This window comes from Furipterus horrens, unplaced genomic scaffold (genome assembly GCF_987537825.1).
Source record: "Furipterus horrens unplaced genomic scaffold, mFurHor1.1.pri manual_scaffold_17, whole genome shotgun sequence".
Lineage (NCBI taxonomy): Eukaryota > Metazoa > Chordata > Mammalia > Chiroptera > Furipteridae > Furipterus > Furipterus horrens.
This window is the reverse complement of record NW_028327187.1, coordinates 1,326,329-1,351,885: the sequence shown is the minus strand read 5'-3', so window position 1 is coordinate 1,351,885 and position 25,557 is coordinate 1,326,329. Positions and strand designations below refer to the sequence as shown.

At 42.6% G+C, this 25,557-nt stretch overlaps 1 protein-coding gene and 1 pseudogene across 1 annotated transcript; both read left to right on the top strand.

The window, feature by feature from the left end:
* The first annotated feature begins 5,788 nt into the window (after positions 1-5,788).
* LOC149990337 (NADH dehydrogenase [ubiquinone] iron-sulfur protein 8, mitochondrial pseudogene) lies at positions 5,789-7,841 on the top strand (annotated as a pseudogene).
* A 13,600-nt stretch (positions 7,842-21,441) lies between these two features.
* LOC149990336 (insulin growth factor-like family member 3) lies at positions 21,442-23,622 on the top strand. The gene is made up of 3 exons (XM_090265204.1): positions 21,442-21,553; positions 23,118-23,171; positions 23,305-23,622. Exons 1-3 carry the CDS (start codon positions 21,442-21,444, stop codon positions 23,577-23,579), a joined length of 441 nt encoding a protein of 146 aa, XP_090121330.1. The 3' UTR covers positions 23,580-23,622.
* The last annotated feature ends 1,935 nt before the right edge of the window (positions 23,623-25,557 follow it).

Below are 25,557 nucleotides of genomic sequence, written 5' to 3'. Positions count from 1 at the left end.
CTATTTATTGGTGTGAATGCTTTGCTTTAAATTCAGATGTTATCTGAATTTTTTCTTTCATGTTATTTTCACATTCTCGGGTATGTGCTTACTATAAATGTGGTCCAAAAGAAAATGTTTTGGAAGAGCATTAATAAATTCTCAGAATATTTATATCTATCATACAGTTTAGTCTTTAGTAAAATTGTGTGCTTCAAATGACTCTAAAATATAGACACAAATCTACTTTTCACATCTAAATCTGAATTATACAGATTTAATGTAGAAGAAATCTACTGAAGAAATCCTAAGCAAGAATTCACTTTTTATTTTATTTTCTAATGTAAAAGAAATTATACTTGGAGAAAAATAAAGCTGTTTTTTGAAATTGAGTGTAGCTTCCAGATGTCTTTCATTGTTTTAATAACTTCTTAGATATTTTAATATTTTAAACGTTTAAATTAAATGAAAATATCCAATATGGTTTATTTTTCCCTTTGTTTTCTTTAGCTCTTGTATGTATCACGAACTTTGTTCTCTGTATGTTTCTTATTTCAAATCTCTAGGAGAATTATAGTTGTTTCAGTTCAATTGAGGTATGTGGGTGGAAACTCTAGCCAGTAATCTCAAATTTGAGATAGCAGAATCAAATCTATGGTTCATTCTGCTCATGGTTTGGACAAGGCTTAGTTGTCTGGAAATGTGATAGTCATAGAGGTTACCATGATTTACATATAGCACACCATCACATTTCAAAGATCTATTATATAAATAAAAGTAACATTATTAATTTCTGCTTTATTTCACTGAGATAGTATCAATACTTATAATTGTGAACAAATATTTTCTACAAGTTTTGTAAAATAGTTTACATTTGTGTACCGCTATTTACATGACAGAATTATTTCAAACACATTATTTTAACTGTGAAAATATCCTTATTATGATAAGAAAGTAGGTTGAATTCTTTTTCTAGAGTTGTAACAGCTGAGTTCCTGCAAGATCGAATATGAAATAATAAAACAAACATTCAACTCTCAGTTAGAAAAATTTGATCATAATTTCTTCTTTAAAATTCATTAACTCCATATAATTATTTAAAAAATAATAAAACGAAATCCATTAGTTCCAAGACTGGTCATGTTGTTGTCTTTTTGAGTCAGTTTCTTCATTTAACACGTCGAAGCAGGTGATCATGAGCAGGTGAAAGATGGTGTCATTGAAGAAAGGGGGCCATTTGCCTGAGTGCAACAAAGCCCAATAAGACACAACCAACAGATGTTTGCAACAAAGAAAATGAGGGCTTATTTTTAAAGGCTCAGCTAATGCTCCGAGGCCTGGGTCCCCAAAGGCTTTGGTAGGGTGGGTTCCATAGCAGGGAAAATCATTAATCATGGTGACTGAGGGAAAGATGGTCTCTTTAACAAATGGTGCTGGGGAAAAAATAGATACCTACATACAAAGGAATACAACTGGACTCTTAGCCCATACACAGAATTCAAATAAAAATAGTGTCACGAGCATAGTGGTCCTGTTCTTCACTAATAGATTGAATATTTAATGAAAAATCTGAAACTGTTATAAACATCCAGAAGAAAACAGGAATAAAAGTTCCAGCCGATGAGATTTTTCTTGATATTTTCAAAGACCAGGTAAGAGTTTTGAGCTTTAAATGCACACAAATGCCAAAAGGATGCAAAACCGTATGACTGCGTCATCTTTTAGTTTAGATAGTTAGTGTACATTGCCTGGAGTTCTCCTTCTGAAGTGTTATTCAAGTGTATAATCTTATACCTGCTACGTATTGTTTGTTTTGCCTTTTCTTCTGTGGTGTTGATTTTTAATTAGCTGCTGAATTATATAAGGATTAAATATTTTATGATATGTTTTACTTGTGATTATAGTCACTATGTAATTCATAACAGCTACAGAAGAATTTAATGAGAGCAAGTAAACGTCCATATTACAAAGTAATTAATAAAAAAATGCCTTCTTTGTGTTTCTATAAGGATATTAACTATTTAAGTAAGTGTGTTTATCTAATGGGAAGTGTGTTGTTTTATCAGAAATTCATGTTAGTTGTTTTTTTTTTTCAGAAATGCACATATATATATTATTTAGATAAAAAGAATTTTGAGTTTTAAGAATTTATTCGGTGTGGAGTTTGTCAAGAAATAATTACCCTCATGAAGATTATTTTTCTTCCTGTTTATGTGCTTCAATTCTTTAATACAAAAAAAAACTTAGCTACTTAAATAAATGCCATAAATTAAACTTAAAAATATGGTAAGTATTTTTAAAGCTCTCTTAAATAGTCTAGTATGCAAATTCAGTAACATTATCTTATACCTTTTAATTCAAAAATGCAAATTTAAATATATTACTCAATTTCATGACTTTATTTTGAATTTAGCTATTAAATAAAATAACAAGTGCACATTAATATCTATAAATAGATATACATACATAACACATTTATACATATTTAATGGATTTTAATATGATTGTGGGTTGTTTGAAACATTAAAAGAGATATTGCGGATAAATTTGATCATTTTGTAAGGGATATGGGGATGGTTGAAATTAAATCTAGAGTTAAGTGAATGCATACATTTGTGTTTGCATTGTGTGCCCATCTTTAAAACAGAAGGTGTCGGTAATAGTATTGCAATACTACTTACGTGTCCCTGTATGAGTGTTTCCTGGCAAATGAGTATAAATAGATGTCAAAGTTTATTTTAAATTTGCTATAAGGGAAAAGATCTCAAAACAGGTATATTCAAAGATTTCTTCTAGTAGGAAAATTATATAGGGAAAAAAAACAGTTAAACTAGAATTTCAAAAAATTGTAAAAGCCAATTTCAGAGCATTAGAGTTTTTATAATACTGTTTAAATAAAGGTCATTGGACTCTACCTGGGGCTTATAGTCAACTCTGTGGGATTCCCAGAAGGGGGTCTTAAACTCATTAAAGTCTACAAGCATTTTATCTGAAATGTTAATTTCTCCCCAGAATCAGAAAATTACATCAGACACAAATTTCTGTCCCAGCTCAAGATTGGTACAGATACCTTTCTGTATCTCTCCTTTTGACCAATGCAATTATTTAAGATTTAGCCTAGCAAAAATGTGATCTATTTTATTGTTTTGTGCTAACATCATTAATTAGTAGCTAAGTCAGTTACATTGTACAATTCTGCATATTCTGGACATTTGAGCACTGACTTAATTTATGCAACTCATCTCGTGGGGTTCAGAATGAGTCACAGCAACACGTGCTCCTGTGGTGTGCAGACAGATTTGAGCTAAAGGTAACTTTTGGGGTAGGCTCAGGATAAATCTCTGCCCCTTCTTTAACTACCTGGAAGAATACAAATTCGAGTTCTAGCTCGCAAGAGCTAAATACATAGAACCTTTTTTTCACCTATGGGTAAGGCAGGATTAAATATCTGCTCTTCTTATCTTCCTTCAGTGACTGTTTGAAGTTCCCAAGGCCCCTTACTTCGTCCTTAGCTCAGAATGGCATATATGCCCATTTCTCTTTTGTCATTAAACCTCGCATATATGCAGGGCCTCTGACTCTCTGGTGTAGGCAGGGTTCCCTCCCACACATATGTGTGCATTAAACTAGGTTATTTTCTCTGGTTAATGTCCCATGACGATTTGATTAGACCAGCAGAAAGAAACATTAGGGTAAAGGAAAATTTCTTCCGCCCCACAATATATATTCAAAATTGCAAGCAGTAGTATGCACGTGATGATTGTCTTTCTTTAAAGCAGCTTTCTATGTCAGACAGAATTCCCAAGTATATTTCCCTAGTCACCTACTGAGAGTTACTACGTGTTGTCTGTAGACCTATGTATGTATGCCCTTCTGTCTTAGGGTTTTCTTTTAGGTGGCTTGTTTTATTTACACAGGTGTCATAAAAGCCAGCTAAATCTCCTGGTTTGCAACCAACAAATCTAAAGACTTGCATAACTGTCGAGAAACTCCTATAGTCTAGGTCAAAGGTTAATTTTTTTTTTCCTGGCTGATTCCCACACTGCACGTTTGGCTCGTTTATTATTTATATATTCTGTCTCTGTGGCATTTCTTTAATAGGACCTTTCCTCCTTCCTTTTCTATCAGTTCTGACTGGCTTCATTGAGCACCCTGACTCGCTTGCCTCCTTCTCACTTGCAGGACGACTCCTGACATCATTAAGCCTCTAGGACAATGACGTCCTGGTCATCACCAAATAATCTTAGTAGACAAAGCCTCAGGTCTGCTGACCAGAGAGACAGAGATTCAATCAAATCAAACATGTCTCCTAAGCGTCAGTTATATTCCAGCTCCCAGGCCCAGAAAAGCAGTGAAACCAGACGAAACGACATGATGGCTGACGTCAGGGCCAGATGCGCTGAGCAGCGACCGGCCACCTACCCCAGCACCGACCAGTCAGTAGAGACCAGGCCCTTGACCCTGACCCATAATTAACGATTTTCCCCCGATGTGACTCACCTACTGAAGCCATAGGGGAGCCAGATCTTCGAGCATTAGCTCACCTGCGCCTATTGGTGTGGACCATTTCTTCACATAAACCCTTACTTTCTTTGCTGCAAAACTGTGTTCACAGCTGACTGAGGTTTGATGCATACAAGCAAACGGGCCCCTCTAGTCCCGTAACTCTAGCCCTTTCTCAGTGTGGGGCCGTGCACAAAAACTGGAGTGGCTCTTTCCTGAGCTTCAGATAATGTGTCTGCGAAGAGCTTCGTTTCTCCAAATTATTGTGTCTGATAATGTTCCAGTTTTCTAGGGAGTGAAATGTTTTTCTCCCTGTGAAGTTAAGATTAGAACTCACAGAGAGACTACTAGGTTAATTTCCTGAAAATAACTCATAACCTTGTTTCCACACAAGTATAGATTTTGTTTCTTAATAGGAAGACTTTTCATATTTAATTTAATAAAATTTATCACTAAGTGTATCCTTCTGGCAAAGCCATAGTAAAAAAAAAAAAAAATTTGGTTTATCTTAATTATATCCAAGTGGATAGAAAGACGGACTCTTACTGAGCATATAAAATCAACTACAATGACAGAGATTAAAAGGGGCAATGAAGACAATTCATACCACATCTGACTAGTGACCGGAGTAGTTTTATACTAAAGTGCAGTATAATATACCACATGGTATTGTCCATGTTAGAAATACCCAAATCTGCAGACAACTTTTATGAGTTTATTTGAGTCCTACAGAGAATATGCCTGGAAGCAAGATTTCAACAGACTGAGAAAAATGCTTCCAAGAGATGACAGTTTTCAGCTTCTTTTATGCATTGGGAATTAAGGAGGAACCATAAGGACGATTATATTAAGTTGCAAGGAAAGAAGGCATAGAGAGAATCCAGGAGATTCTGTGCCCTCCTGAGGGTGGCCAGCCTTGATACAGAGGGTACTGAGAGGCGTTAACCTAGATGCAGAAGAGAAATGGCCCCAGGTTGCTTAAGGCAAAGGTAAGTTTTACTGAGGAAGTTACCTGTCTGGGGCCTGACTGTTACCGAGCAAATAGGGGGCTCGTTCACGTGTAAGACCCAACAATAAGTGTTGAGAAAAACAGGTCTTTATTTATAATATGCAAACTTTGGGGGTGCTGGGAGCCCTGCTTGGAGCCGTGTTCTCCCACGGGACCCAGCACCTCCCTTGCCCCCCAAAGGCTATAAACCAAAACCAAGCCCAGAAGTTCCCCACCCCTTATCTGCCAGCTGTCTCCTCCAGGATCTGGGGCACAATGTCATCAGCCTCCATGTACTAGTCCAGGAAAGCATGTGCCATGTTGCACTGGACCCTGGTGACGTCCAGGAAAGGCACACGTCCTAAGAGACAGTCCTCTCTGCATGTCCCGAGTTCCAAGAGTCCGGAGAGAGTCCGGGTGTGCGAGGCTGAGTCCCTGGCGGCCTCGGAGTCAGCGGGAGCGGGCACGATCCAGGCATCAGCGGGCCTGCTCTCCTGCCGGCCCAGACCACGTGGCCACATCCTGACTACAAACTGCATGGCTGTTCCTTCTCACACGCCGCTACGAACTGCTGCTCCATCACGCTTCTTCCAACAAGCTCCTTCCATCGGGCATCTTCTCATGGCAGACAGGGCCCCTCTTCCCATCAGTCCACTGGCAGAGTCTCGTGCAGGCCCAGGTAGCTTTTTGTCACCATTCTACGGTCAAAGCCCCTCCCAGCTCCTTGGCTCCATGGAGAGGCCATAGCCATTTGCATAACTGAGACACTAGCTACCGGCCATAGTTATGCAGAGGCGTCTCTCAGGAAGATGGCCATGCTCCGTGGAGCCCCATTCCCCAAATTCTGAGGCTCTGGCCACTCTCTTATGTGACTGCCACCATGACCTGCCTGTTCAGGAATTTATGATCACATGTCACATAGTGAAGTTACTTTTCAGAGAATCCTCCTTTTTTTTTTTTTTATCCACAGTATATAACATAATCAGAGATTGCCAGGATCACTATCTACAAATGTGGTTTGCTTGATTGCATATGTATATAGTTAAAATAAATAAAACTTAAGCAAACATTTCTTTAAAATGATAATTATAATTTTACTAATATTCAACTGTTTACAAACCAGGCCCAAACAAAAACAAAATACTCTTAATTACAATTATTAGAGACACTATATTTAAGTTCCCATGAAGATAATTAGCTAGTAGTATGTTCTTCATGTTAATATTTCTAGAAGATTGTCCTCCTTAAAGTGATAGAACTATTGTGTTCCTGAACTCTAATGAGTCTGCCCAGGTGGAAAAAACTTTGATGAATTTGTCTCTCTCTTGCTGAATTTGGATCATCTTACATACACAATTTTTAAATTTTTATAATCTTTAAAAAATATTTTACACCGTTATTTACAAGTTAATTTCATAAACAAACTATACTAAATATGATTAAACAACAAAGAAAGTTATTGGTTTCCATCCATTAGAGCTAAAAATATTAATTCGGCCCTGAACTATTTTTTTACATAGCATTATAAAGTCTTTAAAGAAGGCTACCTTGGAATAATATTCTAGTATAAACTGAATTTCATAAAATATAAAGCCTTTATAAACCTATAAAGCACTAATCTGTCAATCACCCACAATTAAGTCTGCCTGTTATATATGAGAGAAATATTTCAATGATCAGAATAAGACTTTATTTATATTCCTGAAGGTAGCTTTGTTCCCAATAAATATTCTTCCTATCACTTCTGTAAACTTTAGGGAGAGCACATTCTCAACCTAAAAAGAAGCAACATGCAGCTGTTTGACTTGTTTCTTTCTTGCTTGAAAGTGCTCTGTTTTGTTTTTTACCGATTTAATCAACCTTGACAAGGCAGGATCAATGGACCTCTTTTCTGATTCCTTCTGAATTTCACTCTCTTTTTTCTTTACTGCCTGAATAAGTTCTTGTTCTTCTTGTTCTCCCTGCCGGGTTTTCTCCTACAAGTACATAAATTTGCAAGAGCCCTCGATGGACGTGAAGTCAGTGACCGACCAGACAGCTCCAACCCTGCTGTGGACGGAGCTCGTCCGAGGACTGGGCATGACCCTGAGCGACCTGCAAGCTTTGTGAGGCTGTTGTCCCCGCCCAGGCCGTCACCATCAGAGGCAGCCGCTGGACCACCTGCTATGACATCCACAGGACCAAGTGCATCTACTGCGACTTCTGCCAGGAGGCCTGCCCTGGGCATGCCATTGTTGAGGGCTCCAACTTCGAGTTCTCCACGGAGCCGCACGAGGATCCGCTGTACAACAAGGAGAAGCTGCTGAACAGTGGGGACAAGTGGGAGGCAGAGATTGCTGCCAACATCCAGGCGGGCTACCTGTACTGGTGACGCCCGGCCAGGCTGCAGCCCCACAGCCACTAATCCTCACCTTAACGCCACCCCAACCCGCAGCCCAATAGAGGAGCTCTGACCTAAAAAAAAAATTTTTTTTTAATGGAAAGAAAGAAAGAAAGGAAGGAAGGAAGGAAGGAAGGAAGGAAAAGAAAGAAAGAGAAAGAAAGAAAAAGAAAGGAAGGAAGGAAGGAAGGAAAGAAGAAAGAAAGAAAGAAAGGAAGGAAGGAAGGAAGGAAGGAAAAGAAAGAAAGAGAAAGAAAGAAAAAGAAAGGAAGGAAGGAAGGAAGGAAAGAAGAAAGAAAGAAAGAAAGGAAGGAAGGAAGGAAGGAAGGAAGGAAGGAAGGAAGGAAAGAAGAAAGAAAGGAAGGAAGGAAGGAAGGAAGGAAGGAAGGAAGGAAGAAAGGAAGGAAGGAAGGAAGGAAGGAAGGAAGGAAGGAAAGAAAGAAAGAAAGAAAAAAGAGAAAGGGAAAGAAAGAAAAGAGAAAAGAAAGAAAGAGAAAGAGGGAAAGAAAGAAAAGAGAAAGAAAGAAAGAAAAAAAGAAAGAAAGAGAAAGAAAGAAAAAGAAAAGGAGGAAAGAAAGAAAGAAAAAGAAAGGAAGAAAGAAAAATAAAGAAAGGAAGGAAGGAAGGAAGGAAGGAAGGAAGGAGGAAAGAAAGAAAAAGAAAAGAAAGAAAGAAAGGAAGGAAGGAAGGAAGGAAGGAAGGAAGGAAGGAAGGAAGGAAGGAAAGAAGGAAGGAAGGAAGGAAGGAAGGAAGGAAGGAAGGAAGGAAGGAAGGAAGGAAGAAAAAGAAAGAGAAAGAAAGAAAAAGAGAAAGGAAGGAAGGAAGGAAGGAAGAAAGAAAGAAAAAGAAAGAAAAGAAAGAAAGAAAAAGAAAGGAAGGAAGAAAGAAAGAAAGAAAGAAAGAAAGAAAGAAAGAAAGAGAAAGAAAGAAAGAAAAAGAAAAGGAGGAAAGAAAGAAAGAAAAAGAAAGGAAGAAAGAAAAATAAAGAAAGGAAGGAAGGAAGGAGGAAAGAAAGAAAAAGAAAAGAAAGAAAGAAACAAAGGAAGGAAGGAAGGAAGGAAGGAAGGAAGGAAGAAAAAGAAAGAGAAAGAAAGAAAAAGAGAAAGGAAGGAAGGAAGGAAGGAAGAAAGAAAGAAAAAGAAAGAAAAGAAAGAAAGAAAAAGAAAGGAAGGAAGAAAAGAAAGAAAGAAAGAAAGAAAGAAAGAAAGAAAGAAAGAAAGAGAAAGAAAGAAAGGAAGGAAGGAAGGAAGGAAGGAGGAAAGAAAGAAAAAGAAAAGAAAGAAAGAAAGAAAGGAAGGAAGGAAGGAAGGAAGGAAGGAAGGAAGGAAGGAAGAAAAAGAAAGAGAAAGAAAGAAAAAGAGAAAGGAAGGAAGGAAGGAAGGAAGAAAGAGAGAAAGAAAGGAAGGAAGGAAGGAAGGAAGAAAGAAAGAAAGAAAGAAAGAAAGAAAGAAAGAAAGAAAGAAAGAAAGAAAGAAAGAAAGAAAGAAAGAAAGAAAGGAAGGAAGGAAGGAAGGAAGGAAGGAAGGAAGGAAGGAAGGAAGAAAAAGAAAGAAAGAGAAAGAAAGAAAAGAAGGAAGAAAGAAAGAGAAAGAAAGAAAGAGAAAGAAAGAAAAAGGAAGAAAGGAAGGAAGAAAGAAAGAAAAAGAAAAGGAGGAAAGAAAGAAAGAAAAGAAAGAAAGAAAGAAAAAGAGAAAGAAAGAAAGAGAAAGAAAGAAAGAAAGAAAGAAAGAAAGAAAGAAAAAGAAAAGGAAGAAAGAAAGAAAGAAAAAAAAAGGAAGAAAGAAAAAGAAAGGAAGAAAGGAAGGAAGAAAGAAAGAAAGAAAAAGAAAGGAAGGAAGGAAGAAAGAAAGAAGGAAAGAAAAGAAAGAAAGAAAATCCCTGTAGGTGTCCTCCTAAATGTGCTGTCTGGGCTTCTTTTTCCCAGACCGAGATAGTCTGCCCATCAAGAGAAGCCATCAAGAACAATAAAATAATTGAAGAAGACTTTCTAAAACGTCAATGTTAGGTAAAAAAGTTACTTGAGGGATGACTTTAATTTTTCTTTTCCAGTTGGCAGTTGTAGCTTATTAAATTGCCAGAGAATAAGAAGGCAAAGAAAAGGAGCTTCCTCAGAAGTCTATTGGACAATGGAATACTTTCTTAAAACACTAAAACAAAACCAAAAACAAATAAGTAACCATGGTTTCCCTCGGTCATGTGCTACCACCCTTGGATCAGCAGTATAGCTTGTGAAGCTCTCTATTTCCAAGCTAAAATAGACCTGAAAATCCGAACTCTGATGTCCTGAGTCACAGGCACCTACCTTCTCCTAGGGGCATCATCTTCTGGTGTTTTAGCTAAGCGTTCCCAGTATAATTTTTTACGCCACGTCCCTGAAACCATCTTGTTCCAACAATTTCAGAATACCCAATCTCTAGTGTACATCTCAAAATACAAGCCTACAGAGAAAAGACAAGGTGAAGTCTCCTATTAGAGGAAGGACAAAATGTTTCCATCAATGGCGTTTTTAAAATCATTTTGATGCTCAAAATTTTCACCTTACATGCTTCTTGCTCTGGCCTTGAACTAGGCATTATTTAAAAGGGTGTTTCTTCAGATAGAGTTCAGGAGACACTACTTTAAAATATGGAGTATTTTTTCCAACTCCTTTGGCTTAAAAAATTAAATATGCCATATTTTGAGATAGTTCTGTAGCCCATCAACTTGAAATAATTCTGTCACTGTTAGGTCGTTGGAGGAAAAAGCCCCAGGAGTCAAAATTCAGGATCGATTCTCAAGCACTGACCCGGAGCCTTATTCAAATTCATAGGAGCTTGAAAAAGAGAAATTCACATACCCGGACAAAGCAGCTGTCCCCCTCCCCCCCACCATGGCAAAATATCCACCCCTCTCCCAAAACAAGGTCCCTTTCTGTCAGGGCTTAATAGTAAAACCATATGGCGGGCAGACCAGCATAAGGACACGCATTCCTAAGCTAACAGATAACATCAGGCAGTTATCCACACCCCATACATCCACTAACCTCCCTCCTGGGGGCATGGCATTTATCTTTGGGTGACATTCTGGTTTCCTGGGTAGTCAGCCAAGCCTGAGGCCACAGAGGGTTAAACAGAGTCCAACATTTCCCAGACGCCTTCACTGCTGGAGCCTATTTCACCTAAAGTGAGTTTCCCTGCAAAGGTTTATCATGAATAAAAATGCACGGTGACATGTACTTGTTTTGGTATATTTTATGTTTGTAAGGAAATGTATTTTTAAATTAATTTTACTTATTGTATACAAATTCAACAATATATAAAATATATATTTATAGAAATTTTTATTCAAATTTCCCTCTAGTCCTTTCCAACTTTCTATAGAAAAACATTTTTATTTTAAGTTTACCTTTGCAGTGGTTATACATTTCTTATGTTAAATTTGTTTCTTGTTATAATTTAGTAAATTTTCTTTTTATAATAGTTTTCCATTTTTCTATCATTTCTCTTTGGTTCTCCAGATATACAATCTAATAACATGTTAAGAGAAATGCGTTTACATTTTCTTATATGTCCAATTAGTTTTTCTTATTACAGTGTATTGGCTGATAGATACAATTCAATACTAAATAATAGTACCAATTATGGATACCCTAGTATTATTATTAGGATTATCTGTAGTATTTCACCATTCAGTGAGGTTTTGGATTTAGAGCTGGTGTGTCCAGGAGGCCAGGAATCCACTTCCTAGTGGGAGCTTCTTAAGGAAGAAAAAAGGATTTAACAAAGGACCCCATGAAGCTCTAATGACAGATTTCCTAGCAAAGTATTGGTATTTGCTAGTGGGAGAGGTCTTATCTAAGAAATCCTTTTAGCAGAAGGTTCAGAGGGGGAAAAAAACATTCCTTTTTGCCTTCTAAGATCTCTGTCTGATTTAATATTTAAATTGATGTGACTGATTAAAAGGAGACAAAGAAATTTAATTACCTATGTAAAGTCCCATAAAAGTATGAGGCCCCAAAAGAAGCCAGATAATTGAAGCTTATATAACATCCTGCACTAAAGAAAATGTATATGAGTCTAGAGATGAAACAAAGGTGGGGGAGGGCAGGGGACTTCTTCACAGGAAGGTGCAAAGAGATGTTTAGAAAACTGGTTGCCCTTTTCTTAGATTAAAAGTTACCTCTGCATTAACTCTATTCCTGGCTCCGACATCTTTTCTCATGTAAATTTAGGAAGTCTGAGGAGGTAAAAAGCTTTTCCTGAATGCCTGCGTTTCAATTGCTTTTAGCACCAAGTAATCTTGATGTCAGAGACAGACACTGGAATAGTAAAATCTCCCCTTTAATTCTTTCTCTGTCTAGGATTTCTTAGAGTAAAGAAGAAAGCTGGAATCTATGCTCTGTAACCAGTCAAATATAAAACAGAGATGCTTCCTGACGGAAAGGCTCTCTTCTGTGTACGTCATATATGAACTTGAGTGAGGGCACATCCATGGACAGAAGGATTGGTCCCTGGATTTTTTTTCCTACCCCACTTCTGCATAACTATTACTTGCGACAATTTATTGATTAGGACAGCTTGAGAGTAAGTGCAATATTTAATGTTGATCAACCTCATTTGATAATCTAATCCCTGGTGTCAGCTTTGATGTGGGCCATCAAGCCCGGGGCCACACAACAGAGAGCTAGAAAGGAGAAAACAGGAAAACGTGATGAGGACCTGAAGCCAGAATGACTGCCTGTCCCTCCTTCTTATGAAGTAGCAATAAGACTACATAAATTTATCAATGCAATTTGGAACTGGTAGAGCCAGATCTGGGGACAACATCTGTGTGAATAGACAAGGAGGCACACGTCCCAAGAAAGTGGCCTCCCCGTGAGTCCCCGAGTCCCAAAGTCCAGAGGGAGTCCTGGTCTGCAAGGCAGAGTCCTCGGTGGCTTCGGAGTCAGCCAGAGGCACCATCAGCGCAGCAGCGGCCTCACGACACCGGGCGGCGTGGCAGGACCCTGACCGCCGACCGCAGCGCTGCTGCTGCTGCTGCTCCCTCGCCCTGGCAGACCGGCTGCGACATCAGGCTCTCCCTCCCTTCCTTTAAGTCCTGACCCGGAGCTTCCTATGTGACCTCCCACCATGAGCTACAAGGGCCAGCTTCCCGGCCTGAGTTACTGGCTGCTTTGTGAGTCACTAGGCTTTTTTGCCGGGGTGGGGGTTGGGGGGGTTGGGGTAGCAGGTACAGCTATTAGCTCGCCTTTGGTTCTGAGAAGTCTCTTACGCTGTATCATCTCCTTTCCCCACACCCCAGCCATGGGCTTGGGGGGAACATGTCTGTTTCGGGGACCTCTTGCTCTGCACCCTGTTTCAGTAACCATGTAAATTAAAATTGGAGTAGGATGTTTCATGGAAACATAAAATTTATTTAATTATTTGTAATGTGTTTGAAACGCAAACAAACAAAAAAAGCAACTAAAACCACAGGACAGTTTTAAAGGGAACAGAGAGCCATCAGATACCATTTAGGGACTCCAAGACATTAGTAGGGGGGTCACCTGGACCGGAATATGGGCAGAGCAGGGAGGATTTAGAGGACTGGAGAGAAGCTAGACCAGGCTAGAAAAACTGAAAAGCAGAAAAGCAGGGATTATGACTGGGACAAAGTTCAACTCCCTTTATTCCTTGCGCTTTAACGGTAGGACGGAACGGAGCCAATGCTCATGCCTGCAGATAATAAAAGGAAGACCAGCCAAAAGCGTTCAGCTCGCTTGTGAACTTATAGGCAATTTCAAACACTGTGAGAGGTAAAGCTCTGTTAGCTCTGTTTTTTCTTTCTATCTTTTTTCTTCTTCTTCCTTTTTTTTTTTTTTTTTTTTTTTTTTGCTTTTCTCTGCCTATTATTGTGGGTCTTCTACTAACAGCGACCTTAAGGTCCAATGAGACTGCCATGTATGGTTGGGAGGTTCCTTCCCAAGTCTAGAAGGCTCGTGTGTGCTTTTTTAAATAAATAGATTATAATGTGAAATGTCACTTTGTAATGCTGTGCACTACAAGCATATGTGGAGCCCTGGAACCTCTCCAGAGCTGGAATCTTTTCAGAATTTTGCCCATGCGTGAACTCCTTATGAATGGGCCAAAACACTGGTAGGGTCCCCCAGACAGAAGGTGACAGAGTACCAGTTGATACCAACATGGCCTTAAAAGGAAGTCCCAGCAGTGGTTGGTACTTTAACAAAGTTAAAGTTATACATATCTGTATTTATATCTATACATTTATCGTCACTTACTGTATCACGAACATCAATATATTATCTACAGTTAAGCACATCTAGGTTATTTAAAAATCAATTCCAAATGCATTTAGAGTCATCTATTGAGGGTATGCATGCCAATTAACACTATAAAATTTACCCTTTTTAAATGTAATTGATATTCTTTTTCTCTTCTTCAGAGTGTTTAGAAACTATGGAATGTACAGTTCCTAATTAATAAGTAGTATTTATGATATTAATCAGAAAAATGTTTATTTAACAGTTACACATATCCTTGCCTCCCCCCTACCAAACCTAGCCAGCTTTAGGAAGGTCAGAAACCCCGTTTCCCTCCTTCCCAAACACAGTTCAGCTTTACCAGCAGCTGCCAATCATTCAATCTGATTGGGGAGGTCCTTTCTGTGCTGTGGTGCCCTTCAGCTCTCAATACAAAACCGCCGGGATTCTCAGCCTCCTTGCAAACTGTCTTCTTTTTGTAAACCGCGTGGATCTCCTCTCCTTCTCCAGAGCACCCCTGTGAACACCCGCCAGCGAGGGAGACAGTCCCAGAGCGCGCCATCCCCCTAAAGTGTTCGCAGCTGCCTATATATCCCTGACTGCGTCCTCTGACGCATGGGTGTTGCCAACAGTTCTGACCATTCACAGAACCCCACGTAGGCTCTGTGTGCTTTCCATACTCCCCTGGTTCAAGACCCCTCCCATCCACCTGAGGCCTTGGAAGCATCCAAGCAATTTTGCATAATGAAAGACACCAGCCACCAGCCTCAGGCGTGTGGAGACATTCTGAAAGCTGCTTCCTTCTCCCCATCCCCCAGCCGCAAACTCCGGGGATTTTTGGACTCCCCTGTTTCTGTAACACTCCTACTTGTCTTGATGAGTGTTTCTTCTTTATTTCTTTGCTTGTTGAACTTCCATGTAGTTAGATTTTCTGGAGCTTCTGTTTTTTGTTTGTTTGTTTGTTTGCTTTTTAGTTATGAGGTAGTTGTAATGCCTTCTTAGTTGTCCGGGAGATGCGGCGTGTCTACCTACACCTCCATCTTGGCCATCTATCTCTATTCTTATATTTCTGTCTAAAAATACTCTAACCTAAAATCCATTAGATCATTAGGTATATTTACTATTTTCAATGTTTCTGAAATTATTTGTGTTGGCAAATTTCTGTTACTATACAATGAGTTAGTGTTTTCTCATATTCTATAATACTTCCCCCTGTCCCCCTAGCTTTCACCAAGAGATGATTTGAAGCCCTTTAGCTTTCTAGAACTTTCTCTAGGATCTCCAGTGTCTGTGCAACCTCCAGCCACAAGCCAATACTATATGGTCTATGTCTCTTTGTTTTAACAGCTTCTCATGGCCATATGCAAATTTCTGTTCTAGTCATATACTAATTTATAAGAAACCACCACAAGTGTAGTGGTAAAAACAACCATTTCATTGTTGGTACGAATCCTGTGGGTCAGAAGTTTGAACAGAGCACAGAGGCAAAGGTGCGACTTTGCTCCATTGTTGCTGGGCCTCAGCTGGGGAGATGTGAAGGCTTGGGTGATCCATGGCTGGGGCTGGAATCATCGGGAGGCTCACTGTGCAGATGTCTGGCACTTGGGATAAGACATAATGCTCAGTGCAGCTGGGGCTCCACCAGAACGCTGAGACGTGGCCTCTGCGTGTGCTTTGGGTACTTTCCACTGGTGGTAGGGGACTGAGTGGGAGAGACTCAAGAGGCAGCAGCAGAGGGAGAGAGATGGATATGATGTGACCTTTGTTAACCTAGCCTGGGAAGTTTCACAGCCCCGCTTCTGCCACATCTTGTCTGACAGTGAGTCATTAGGCCTGACTCAGAATCAAAGGGAGGGGAGTCCGGTTCCATCAGTTGAAGGGGGAGCACCTTGGAAAAACACCATCTGATAAACACACGAAAGTAGAATTCCCTTTGCCCTGTGGTTTTCTCATGACGTGTCTACTGTCTGTATCTTCACTCAGATTTGCATATTTCACAGAGATTATTGAGCACCGAAGATTCCAGGTGGTGTTGATGACCCCAATATTGCAAGCAGAGTTACTTAATGGAGGGAGAAACCAAGCTTTCCATGTATTTATCATTTCAGATCATGGGACTGGGAGTGAAAAATTCAGGTAAGGAGATTGGGATCTTGAGTGGCAGCTGGTATCTGCATGCTAATCAGGATAAATGGGGTCAATCACACCACTGTGCTCTAAATTTTAGGCAAATCCTCATACCGCACTCCAATGTCACTATTCAAAAAGTCAGAGGACACATCCATCCTGAATACTACCCAAAAGAAGATTTGCTTCAGTTTATCCAAGGCTCAGTCCCATTAGCAGGGCTTCCCTCTGAGACCAACGCCCAGAACCACACTAATGAGGGCAACAGGCAGCCCATAACAGAAGGAAGTCTCAATTATCTGAACACTGAGCATATTCTACAGGTGAGGGAGGAGATCTAGGCTCGCAGTGCATTGCAATCTGGTTAACTTACAGAGCCCAGATGAGTTTGCTTCTTTTTTATTTCTTAGGATGCTGTCTGTTGAAAAATAGAGCAAGGAATAAATAGTTATTAAAATCTTGGTTTATTGTAAATATTCACACTTTAAAATTGATATGATTAGAACAAAAATATCCTACCATATTGCAGCTGTTAAAAGGATTTGCAAAATAATAACTATAGTGCTCTGCAGGGGAGTTGAATGGTAATGGGGCAAGTGCACACTTGCAGGCTGGGCTTGGTCACCTGTCAGCTCTCTCCGTGATGATAGCACTCACCTCTAAGGAGAAGGAAACCAGTGAGCTCCTTGAGGTGGTGAGGTCTGAGGCAGGTGCAGCTCATGCTTGGACCTCCTAAGACCAGTTCAGCTGCAGCTTGGAAATTAAAAACCTGGGAAGACCCAGAGCTATTGGAACCAAGAGTGAGTTCCTGGACCCCAGAGCTCTCCCATGACCTGCTGCCTTCAGGCTGTGGCTCAGAAATGTTCTCCAGGTGAGGAATCTTGGAGAGCCTTGGAGACTGGTCAGCAATCCGGAGGTTCTCTCCTAAGGCAGCAGCGTTGTCATTTAATGGACCTGTGCTGCTTATATTCTAGGCACTGGACACACGGGCTATTTAAATTAATTGAATGTAAATAAAATCAGTAATTCAGTGCCTCAGTCTCACTGAGCACATCCCAAGTGCTCAATAGCCACGTGTGGTCGGTGGCTCCCACACGGGACGATGCAGACACAGAGCACATCAATCACTGCAGGAAGCTCTGGTGGACGGTCCAGTCTAGATGCCTTTAGAGGAGAATTCAAAGTATCTCAGGGAATGAGCCCATGAAGGTGACACAATAAAGAATGATCCAGATTTTCCAGCTTTGTGATTCTTCTCCTGTAGCGACACCCACTGTGTGTGCAGGCGTCACCTGGACGTCCTCCCATCAGCCAGTGGGAATTGTCACCACCCAGACCATGTTCTTGGGGAGTGTGATTATGTCCCTCAACAACAAAGTGGAAAACCTTAAAATGTAGACAGAAAAGAAAAAAAAAAACTCATTGATTCATACACTTTAAACTGGTAAATTTTATTGTGTGTAAATTATATTTCAGTAATGTTGATTAAAAGTAGTCAGTATCAATTCTATTAATAAGGCAAAATCCTTTGCATATGAGTTTGTCTTTCTTTAACATGTGGCAAGAAGTAACAGCACAGTGCATGCAGAAGTCCTTTTGGAAACAAGGAATCAATAAAGGCAAGAAATGAATAAAAATACAGTTAAACGAACCCACTGTCAGTGACTGTGAAGAGACTAAGGTGCTGGCTCCCGTGTACCCTGCCATAGTTCATGGCTTCTCTCAGGGCACAGAACTTCTGGGTCAGAGGCAAAGGGCAGTTTTCTACTCTCGGCAACAGAGAGTAAGCAGATACCTGCATGCGCACCTGTCCCTGGCGCCCCATTTCCCACAGGGCGAGGGAAGAGGCCCAGGGTTACAAGCACGCACAGGGCGTTGCATTATAGGAGATAAATTTCAAAGTGAGGAAATCCAAATTTTTCATAATGGATAGTACACCTTTCCGGCCTTGTCCTGGAGAAAGATCTTGTCACTAATATACAGGACACCAAACAAATCTCTCCTCTGCTCTGGAGGGAGACACTCTCCATCTGCCAAGGCTGTTCATGGTACAAACATCCTTGAAAATAATGTGGAAGGAAAAGACAGTCAACGCTTCACTGCAAGACATTCAAAAATGCAAGAGACCCGTGGAAACTATCACCAACCCCCCAAAACAATATATGATACAGGAACAAATAAATAATTGAGACAATGGGAGCAGGTGTGTGACCCAAGGAAGTCATGGCCTTGCTGCAGTGACATCTGTGACAGCCCTGAGTCTGAGGACAGACGCTTCAGTGTCACAGGAATATGACTTGGTTTGGATTTGTTGGGCGACTTCCCACCGCCTCCAGGTTCAAACCCCAACTCCCTAGGTGTCCGGCAAGGTCCCATGAGCTGCCCTGCTGTCCCCTCCGCACCTGCCTCTGCGGCAGCGCTGGCCGCCACCCCCCAGCCCAGCGCAGTCCCGCCTGCAGTGCCCCACACAGGCTCCTGCCTGGCTCCTGCCAGCGCCACCCGCAGGCCACACCTAACTTCTGGCAGCAACAATCTATTCTCCACCTTTATAGTTACACCCAGATGTTGCATACATGGAATTACCCCTTATGTAATCTCTGAGATCGGCTTCTTTCCAGGCATAATGCCTTTGCGATCTCGCCAACTGGTCAGGTGTGTCGATAATTTTTTTCTTCTATTGCTGAGCATGTTCCAGTGTGAGGGTATTTTTTACAACTTGTCTATCAGCTCACCTGTTGGTTGTTTCCAGTGTGGGGCTATTACAAATAAACAGCTATAAATGTTCATGTAATTTTTATGTCAGACCATAAGGGTTTGCTTCTTTGGGATAAATGCCCAAGAGTGTGAGTGCCGAATCATATGGTAAATAAGAAATTCTTGTTAGAAAAAACTGCCAAACTGTTTCCCAGAGCACTGGGCCATTTTGCATTTCCTCCAGTAATGTGTGAGATCCGGTTTCTCAGCATCCTTGTCAACACTTACTATTGTCCTTATTTTGTTCATTTCTACCACCTAATAGATGAGAGGTGGTATTTCCCTGTGGTCTTAGTTACAGATCCCTAATGTTAATGACTGTGAGCATTTTTTCCTGTGCCTGTCTGCTGTCTCTACATCATCTTTGTAAAGTGCTGCTCATCTGCTTTCATTCTTTGTTGGCTTACTGTTTATTTTAAAATCCTCACCCAAGGATATGTCTACTGATTTTAGGAGAGAGAAAGAGAGAGAAGGAAACATCAGTGTGAGACAGAAACATTGATCAGTGGCCTCCCCTATGTGCCCATACTGGAAACTTTCTGATATGGGAACGCTCCACCCAGCTGAGCAATCCGGCCAGAGCTCTTACTGTTTACTCATGAGAGCTCTTCATGTTCTTGTGCATCCTGGATGTTTACTTTTCATATAGTTGGATAATCAGGGTACAAGCTTTATGTCAGGTATGTGATGTGCAAACATTTTCCCCCAAAGTTTTAAATTCTGACAAAGTGCAACTTATCAATGTTTCACATTATGGATTATGTTTCTGATGTCAAGTCTCCAGGCCACTAATATTTTCTCCATTGTTTTTTTCTAGAAGACTTATAGTTTTAGGTTTTACATTTAGAAACATTTTGAGTTAAATTTTATATAAAATGTGAGACATAGTTATAGATTCTGTTCCCCCTGGCATATGAATGCCCAATTCTTCTATTCTTCACTGACTCTATTTTCCCTGTTTAATTGCTTTTCTATCCTTATCAAAAATCAGATGAGCACATTGTGTGGGTCTCTTTCTAGTCTGTATTCTGTCCTACTGATCTGTGGCTACTCATCTGTCAGTACTACACCGTCCTCATTACTGTGGCCTTATAGTAATTCTTTATATTGAGTAGCAAGTCCTACAACATTTTTTTTTTCTTTTCAAAACTGTTTTGCTCACTGAAGATTGTTTTGCCTTTCTACAAAATTTTATGTAATTTATTGGGGGTGACAAGGCTGGCAAAACCATACAGGTTTCAAGTGCACAACTCAGTAAAACATGTGCCCACTGCCTCCTGGGCCCATCGCCCCAAGCAAGGTCTCCTTCCATCCCATTTTCCCCTCACCCCCCTCGACCTCCCCCCTCACCCCTTTCCCTCTGAATTAGCTTGTCTGTATCCTCAAAAATTTCTGGGATTTTGATTGTCATTGTGTTAAATCTGGAGATCAATTTAGGGAAAACTGACATCTTAACTATATTTATGCTGCATCTTCCAAATCATGATGTGAATGTCTCCCCATTTATTTAGTCTGTCTTTAATTCCTTTCATTCATTATTTGTAGTTTCCTCACATACATTGTGTACATGTTTTATTAGACTCATCTCTAAATTTTCAATGGATGGGTAAATGGTACTACTTTTTAAATTTAAATTTTTTATTTTTATTGCTAGTGCATAAAAATACGATTTTTTGGTGTGTTGACTTTGTATCCTACAACCTTTCCAATTCCAATGGTTAGTTCCAATTTTTTTGTTTTTTGTTTGGTAGGCGTAGGGAGATGGCTTCACTTCCCTGGTAATTTCACGTGTCCACATGAGGCCCATCAGCAAGGACCAGGTGCAGCTAACCTTAACCTTAACCTTGGCAGAACACTCCAGTCCTCCCGGGACAGGAGAGCAGGGAGGCTGATGAAGAGCTGCCATAAAACTGTCCTAAGAAAGTTTCTCCCTGCTGCCCCCCAACTATGACAACATCTGAGGCTCCCACGTCTCCCCTGTGGGGTTGAGCTGCGGGCTGTGAAACTACTTGGATACAGCGTCGCCTTCCCTACTCAGCAGCACGGTGTCCTGTCATCCTTGCTGCTGTCACCTGGACTCCTTTGCTGTGTCACCCCATGCAAGGGACATAGCAGCTGGCACCTGTGGCAGGTCTTAGTCTTGTGTCCATGTAAGTGATAAGCTTTCTGAATCTAAAAAGGGCCTGTTGTCTTGTGCCTGGCTGCATTTATCAGCCTTGCCTATGGCTTGGCGGTAGCTTCTGTGGGATTTCTATGTAGATGATTTAATTTTACAGACACGAATCCCTCAAATATTAGCCTTTATGATATTGTTTCATAGTCAGTTGTACTGTTTATAAAGGGCTTTCTGTTTTAGTCAGTAATTCCTTGCTTCTAGGTAGAGAACTGTGAATAAACAACAAGCTAATGAATGTAGGAAACAGGTCTGCGCTCCCAGCAGCTGTGCTGTGTAAACGGCAGGTGAGTCTCCACATGTGGAACACCCGTCAGGTGCACGGGCAGAAGGACACATCAGGGAAACGTGCCGACACAAACACCCACCCCTGCAGACACCTGCCAAATGAGGAGAGGAGGGCTAATGTACGTGCGTGCACCGACCACTCAGACTGAGGTATTGCACATACACTTGGAGAGAAGAGAAAGGAGTTCATCCACTAACCACGAGCTCTCACAAGGTCTGAGTCTCTGCTTTCTCTCTCTTACACCTTCTCAGTCTATTCCCTGCGATGGAGGCTGCAGTCAGCAGAGAACAGAGGGGCCCATCTGATAACCCAAATATTATCTCATCTCAATAACAGTGATAATGACAATAAAGTAATAGTGAGAATCATGGGTGGAGCCTGTTTTGGACAAGGCTCTCTACAAGGTGCTCTTTCCGTCTGTTTTGTGTACCCAGGGGGTCTATCCTGGGTCTGTCTTTTCCTTTGCACTCTCCGTAGCGGGGTTTCTATGGCCCCTTTTCCTCTAGATCTCTCTACAACATCATAATTTCCCCCGAATAACTCTGAAGAATTGTAGGTGGTGAAGATCTAGAGGTAAATTGTGTGTGGGAGTAGAGGGGCCTTCGAAACATCCAGGGTGCAGAAGTGTGGGAAGTTGAGAATGACCTGGGGTTTGGTGGGTGACATGTCAAGGAGCCTTTACCAACTGGGTTCCCTTCATCATTGTTCAAGGAAGGACATGTCATAACTTGGAAAAGTTTTAATGTGGCATTTACTCTGAGACTTAGTGATATCTTGGAAGGCAGCAGCCAGTTGGAACTGGTTCAGGAATATTTTGAGAATTTTTTGATTATTTTTTTTCATAGTACTATGACTCGTAATGCCCCTCCCCTTGGCATCCCAGGCCCTTCTGCTGTAATGTGACGTGCATGAGTGTGTGAGGTATATAAGTCAGGATGTGGTACCAGACCCAGTGCAGCTGCTGCTGTTCTGCCATCAACTGCTCTGGAAGGTAATCAAGACCCCTGAATCTTTGGTAAGCAGGCTCCCATTTAGTCTAACTTGTGTGTTACCCTAATGTATTTCTGAACCTCAAACTGAATTCTCTTTCCTATTCAATTCTTGGCTTCCCACCTCATAATCACCCCCATGTTATTTGTGACTTTATCACAACCTCTCTCCTGACCTGCAAATCTTAACTCTATTTAAAACCTTCACATCCCACCCTTTCCTGCATTTCCTTCATCTTTTAAACTTCACCTACAGCCCTGGTGCCCAGAAGCTGAAACACAGGGGAACTCCAACTCCGAGACCTATTCAAGCCCCATGATATCCCCAAAGCAACCATGCACCTGAGTTCTCCCCTTGTCAGTCCAACCTCTGCTTCCCCTCCCCTTCCTAATCACCTCACTGACATCTCTAACACCTGCCCCGCCCCTCTCCCTGCTGGGAGGCTCCCCTGCATTCTCAGAATCCTAAGCTAAGGTTCCCAGAGTTCTCCCTGCATTCTCTCCCCTCGGATGGCCTAGGCTGCGTGGGCTCAGCTGTCTGCACTGTCACCGTGTCAGGAAGTGGACCCTGTGCAGAGATGGCCCCAAACTCACCCCGTGAGAACCAGTCTGGAGCTGAGCCCTCCCCACCCGGGCCTGTGCTCGCTGAGGCCCACAGTCCCAGCCTCCTCCTCAACTCCCTTTCCTTCCCCTCCAGGTTCGATCTGCATCTTACTCTTCCTCCTCGTCCTGTGCTCAAAGGCAGGCACAGGTGAGTGCGGATGGGGCGCAGTGAAGGGGGACGAGGCTGCGCTTGGAGAGGAGGTTGTGGTTCCTGGAGGCTCCCGATTTGGGGGCGGGGTAGTGCCCGGCCCTCCTTGAGCTCACCAGCAGTTTCTGCCCAGGGACCCACATCCACTCTGGCCTGTGGCTCTGCCAGCCGGCACCCAGGTGTGGGAACCGGATGTACGACCCCTCGGAACAGTGCTGTGACAATGACGCCATCCTGCCCCTGAACCGGACCCGCCTCTGTGGCCCCAGCTGTGCATTCTGGCCCTGCCATGAGCTCTGCTGTCCCGAGTCATTTGGTCCCCAGAAGAGGTTTGTGGTGCGATTCAAGAATCTGGGCATGAAGTCCCGGTGCTCTTCCTCTCCCCTCTCCAGGGTCTGTGCCAGGTAAGGACCCTGCTCACTCGAGGTGACAACAGGCAGAGGGCACTCTGGCAGGGATGGACTCTGGTGGCTGGGGCCCTCCTGGGTGGGGATCCCATCCTGCATCTCCCCGTCTGTCTCTGTGTCTGCTTCTCTCCTAAAATGCTCACTCAGTCCCTCAGGGTTTCTGCAATTTTGGGGGACAAGCAGGCCATCCCCCTGGAAGCTGGGACATCTGGCTATAAGGACATTCTAGGCTATGAGGAGGAGTGGGTGGGTCCTATGGTTTTCAGATAATAAAAACGCATCTTAGTTTCTGGTGCAGTTAAATGTGCTCTTTCTCGGCAACTCACTGAGAAACGATCACAGAGGAACATCTCCCTGCTCTCCTAGGGCCACCTGCCCCAGCAATCAGTGTCTCCTCAGTCAGCCTCAGTTTCCTATCTCTGGTCTGGGCTCAGGCTTCTCCTCTGAACCACTGGAGAAGACGTGAGGATGGGGAGGTGGACACTCTTCCCATGGGGTGGAGAAGGCCCCAGCCCCAGAGGCACTGCCCGCTTCCTGCACCTGCTGCTCCTACGGGAGGTGGGGACGGCAGGAGAGGCGAGGAGGGACAGGACCTCTGCCTCACTGTGATGGGCGAGGTCCTTCTTCTGAGCCACCCTCACCCCCCAGCTCCCCACACTTTGTGTCATTCTTTGGATGGCCTGGTGTTTGTAATTGTGAGTGAGTGACTGAGTGACAGAAATAGATTCAGAGACAGAGACAGAACGTAAGAGAAAGACTCCTGGGCCAGTTTGTTTCCTACTGAGGGTCTTCACCATGAACACCTGGAAGCCCCAGTGGGGGGCTCCGTGCAGAGGATTGTCGGGTCAGCAGACCTAACTGGGAACCTGACAGGGCTACGTGAGGGGATGCGCTTGTCAAACGTGAGCCTTCCCTTACCATCTGAAAACAGGAGACAAGTACTTCACACAATGAGCAAACATGTATGGAGATCCGCTGGCGCAGGCACACTTGCAGAGCTGGGGTCGGAGAGACGGCCAAGTCCGCGGTCAGGACAAGGCCCGCGGTTGTGCTGGCATCAGGCCCTGGGCAGGACAGGGAGTCGTCAGGGCTCCACTCTGGGACCAAGCACTTGTGGGTTCAAATCCAAGCTCTGACAGTTTCTACCACGTTGATCCAAGTGAATTTGGGCCTGAGCTATAACCAGGGCATGTTCGGGAGCCTGCACAGCTGCAAACTGGGCAGAGATGAGCCCCAGGCTTGAGCTGGTGGCACACGGATCCTCCCGTCTCTGGGGGACGATCCTCAGAAGGCGGCTCATTTGAGTAAAAGTCATTTTACCTCAGCAGCTGGTTTCTGAAAATGCGAAGGTTAGCTCAGCAGGTGGTGCGGGGAACGAAGAGAAACTGGGTGCGCTGGAAGGCGGGGCCGGGGCGCGGACAGCTGCCAGGCACTCCCAAGCCTGGGCTGGCGTCCCGGGGCGCCCAGGCACCACTCCCTGGAGCTGAGAGTTTCGAAGCTGCCGCCCCCACGAAACCTAGCCCTGCCATTCAGGTGAAGAACCAGGCTTAATAATATTCTGAGTCTGATCATCAAAGATCAGTTTCACCCGTTTTGAATGTACAAAAGCGAAGCACAGCGCTTGTTCCCTTCAGTGCTGGCTTTATTCACGCAGCGTCACGCCCGAGGGAGGCAGGTGTGTGTGCGGAGAGCAGCAGACCCTGCCTGTTGCCGCGGCGCATCCCACTTAATGAATTTACTAGTCCGTAGGGTCGCCGTATGTTTACTTCCGTGGGTTAAACATGTTTCTGAAGTGCTTAGGGCTGTCCTCACTCCCAGAGCCCCGTGGCCGCGCGCCCTGCTGACCCGTGGGGCCGCCGCCTTCACGTGTGAGCCGTTCCGACGGGCGCGTGGGTGCACCTCCTGGCACTTCTCCGACTATGACTGACGTTGTGCGTGTTTTCATCTGCCCATTGGCTATTTGAATATTCTCTCATTGA

Bases quoted from the DNA above. Each gene is read 5' to 3' on its own strand.
- LOC149990336 (XM_090265204.1), top strand. From the start codon at position 21,442: ATGTGGAACACCCGTCAGGTGCACGGGCAGAAGGACACATCAGGGAAA. The intron at 21,554-23,117 runs GTGCGTGCACCG...CTTCCCCTCCAG, and splicing joins GGAGAGGAGGGCTAATGTAC to GTTCGATCTGCATCTTACTC. The intron at 23,172-23,304 runs GTGAGTGCGGAT...GTTTCTGCCCAG, and splicing joins GTGCTCAAAGGCAGGCACAG to GGACCCACATCCACTCTGGC.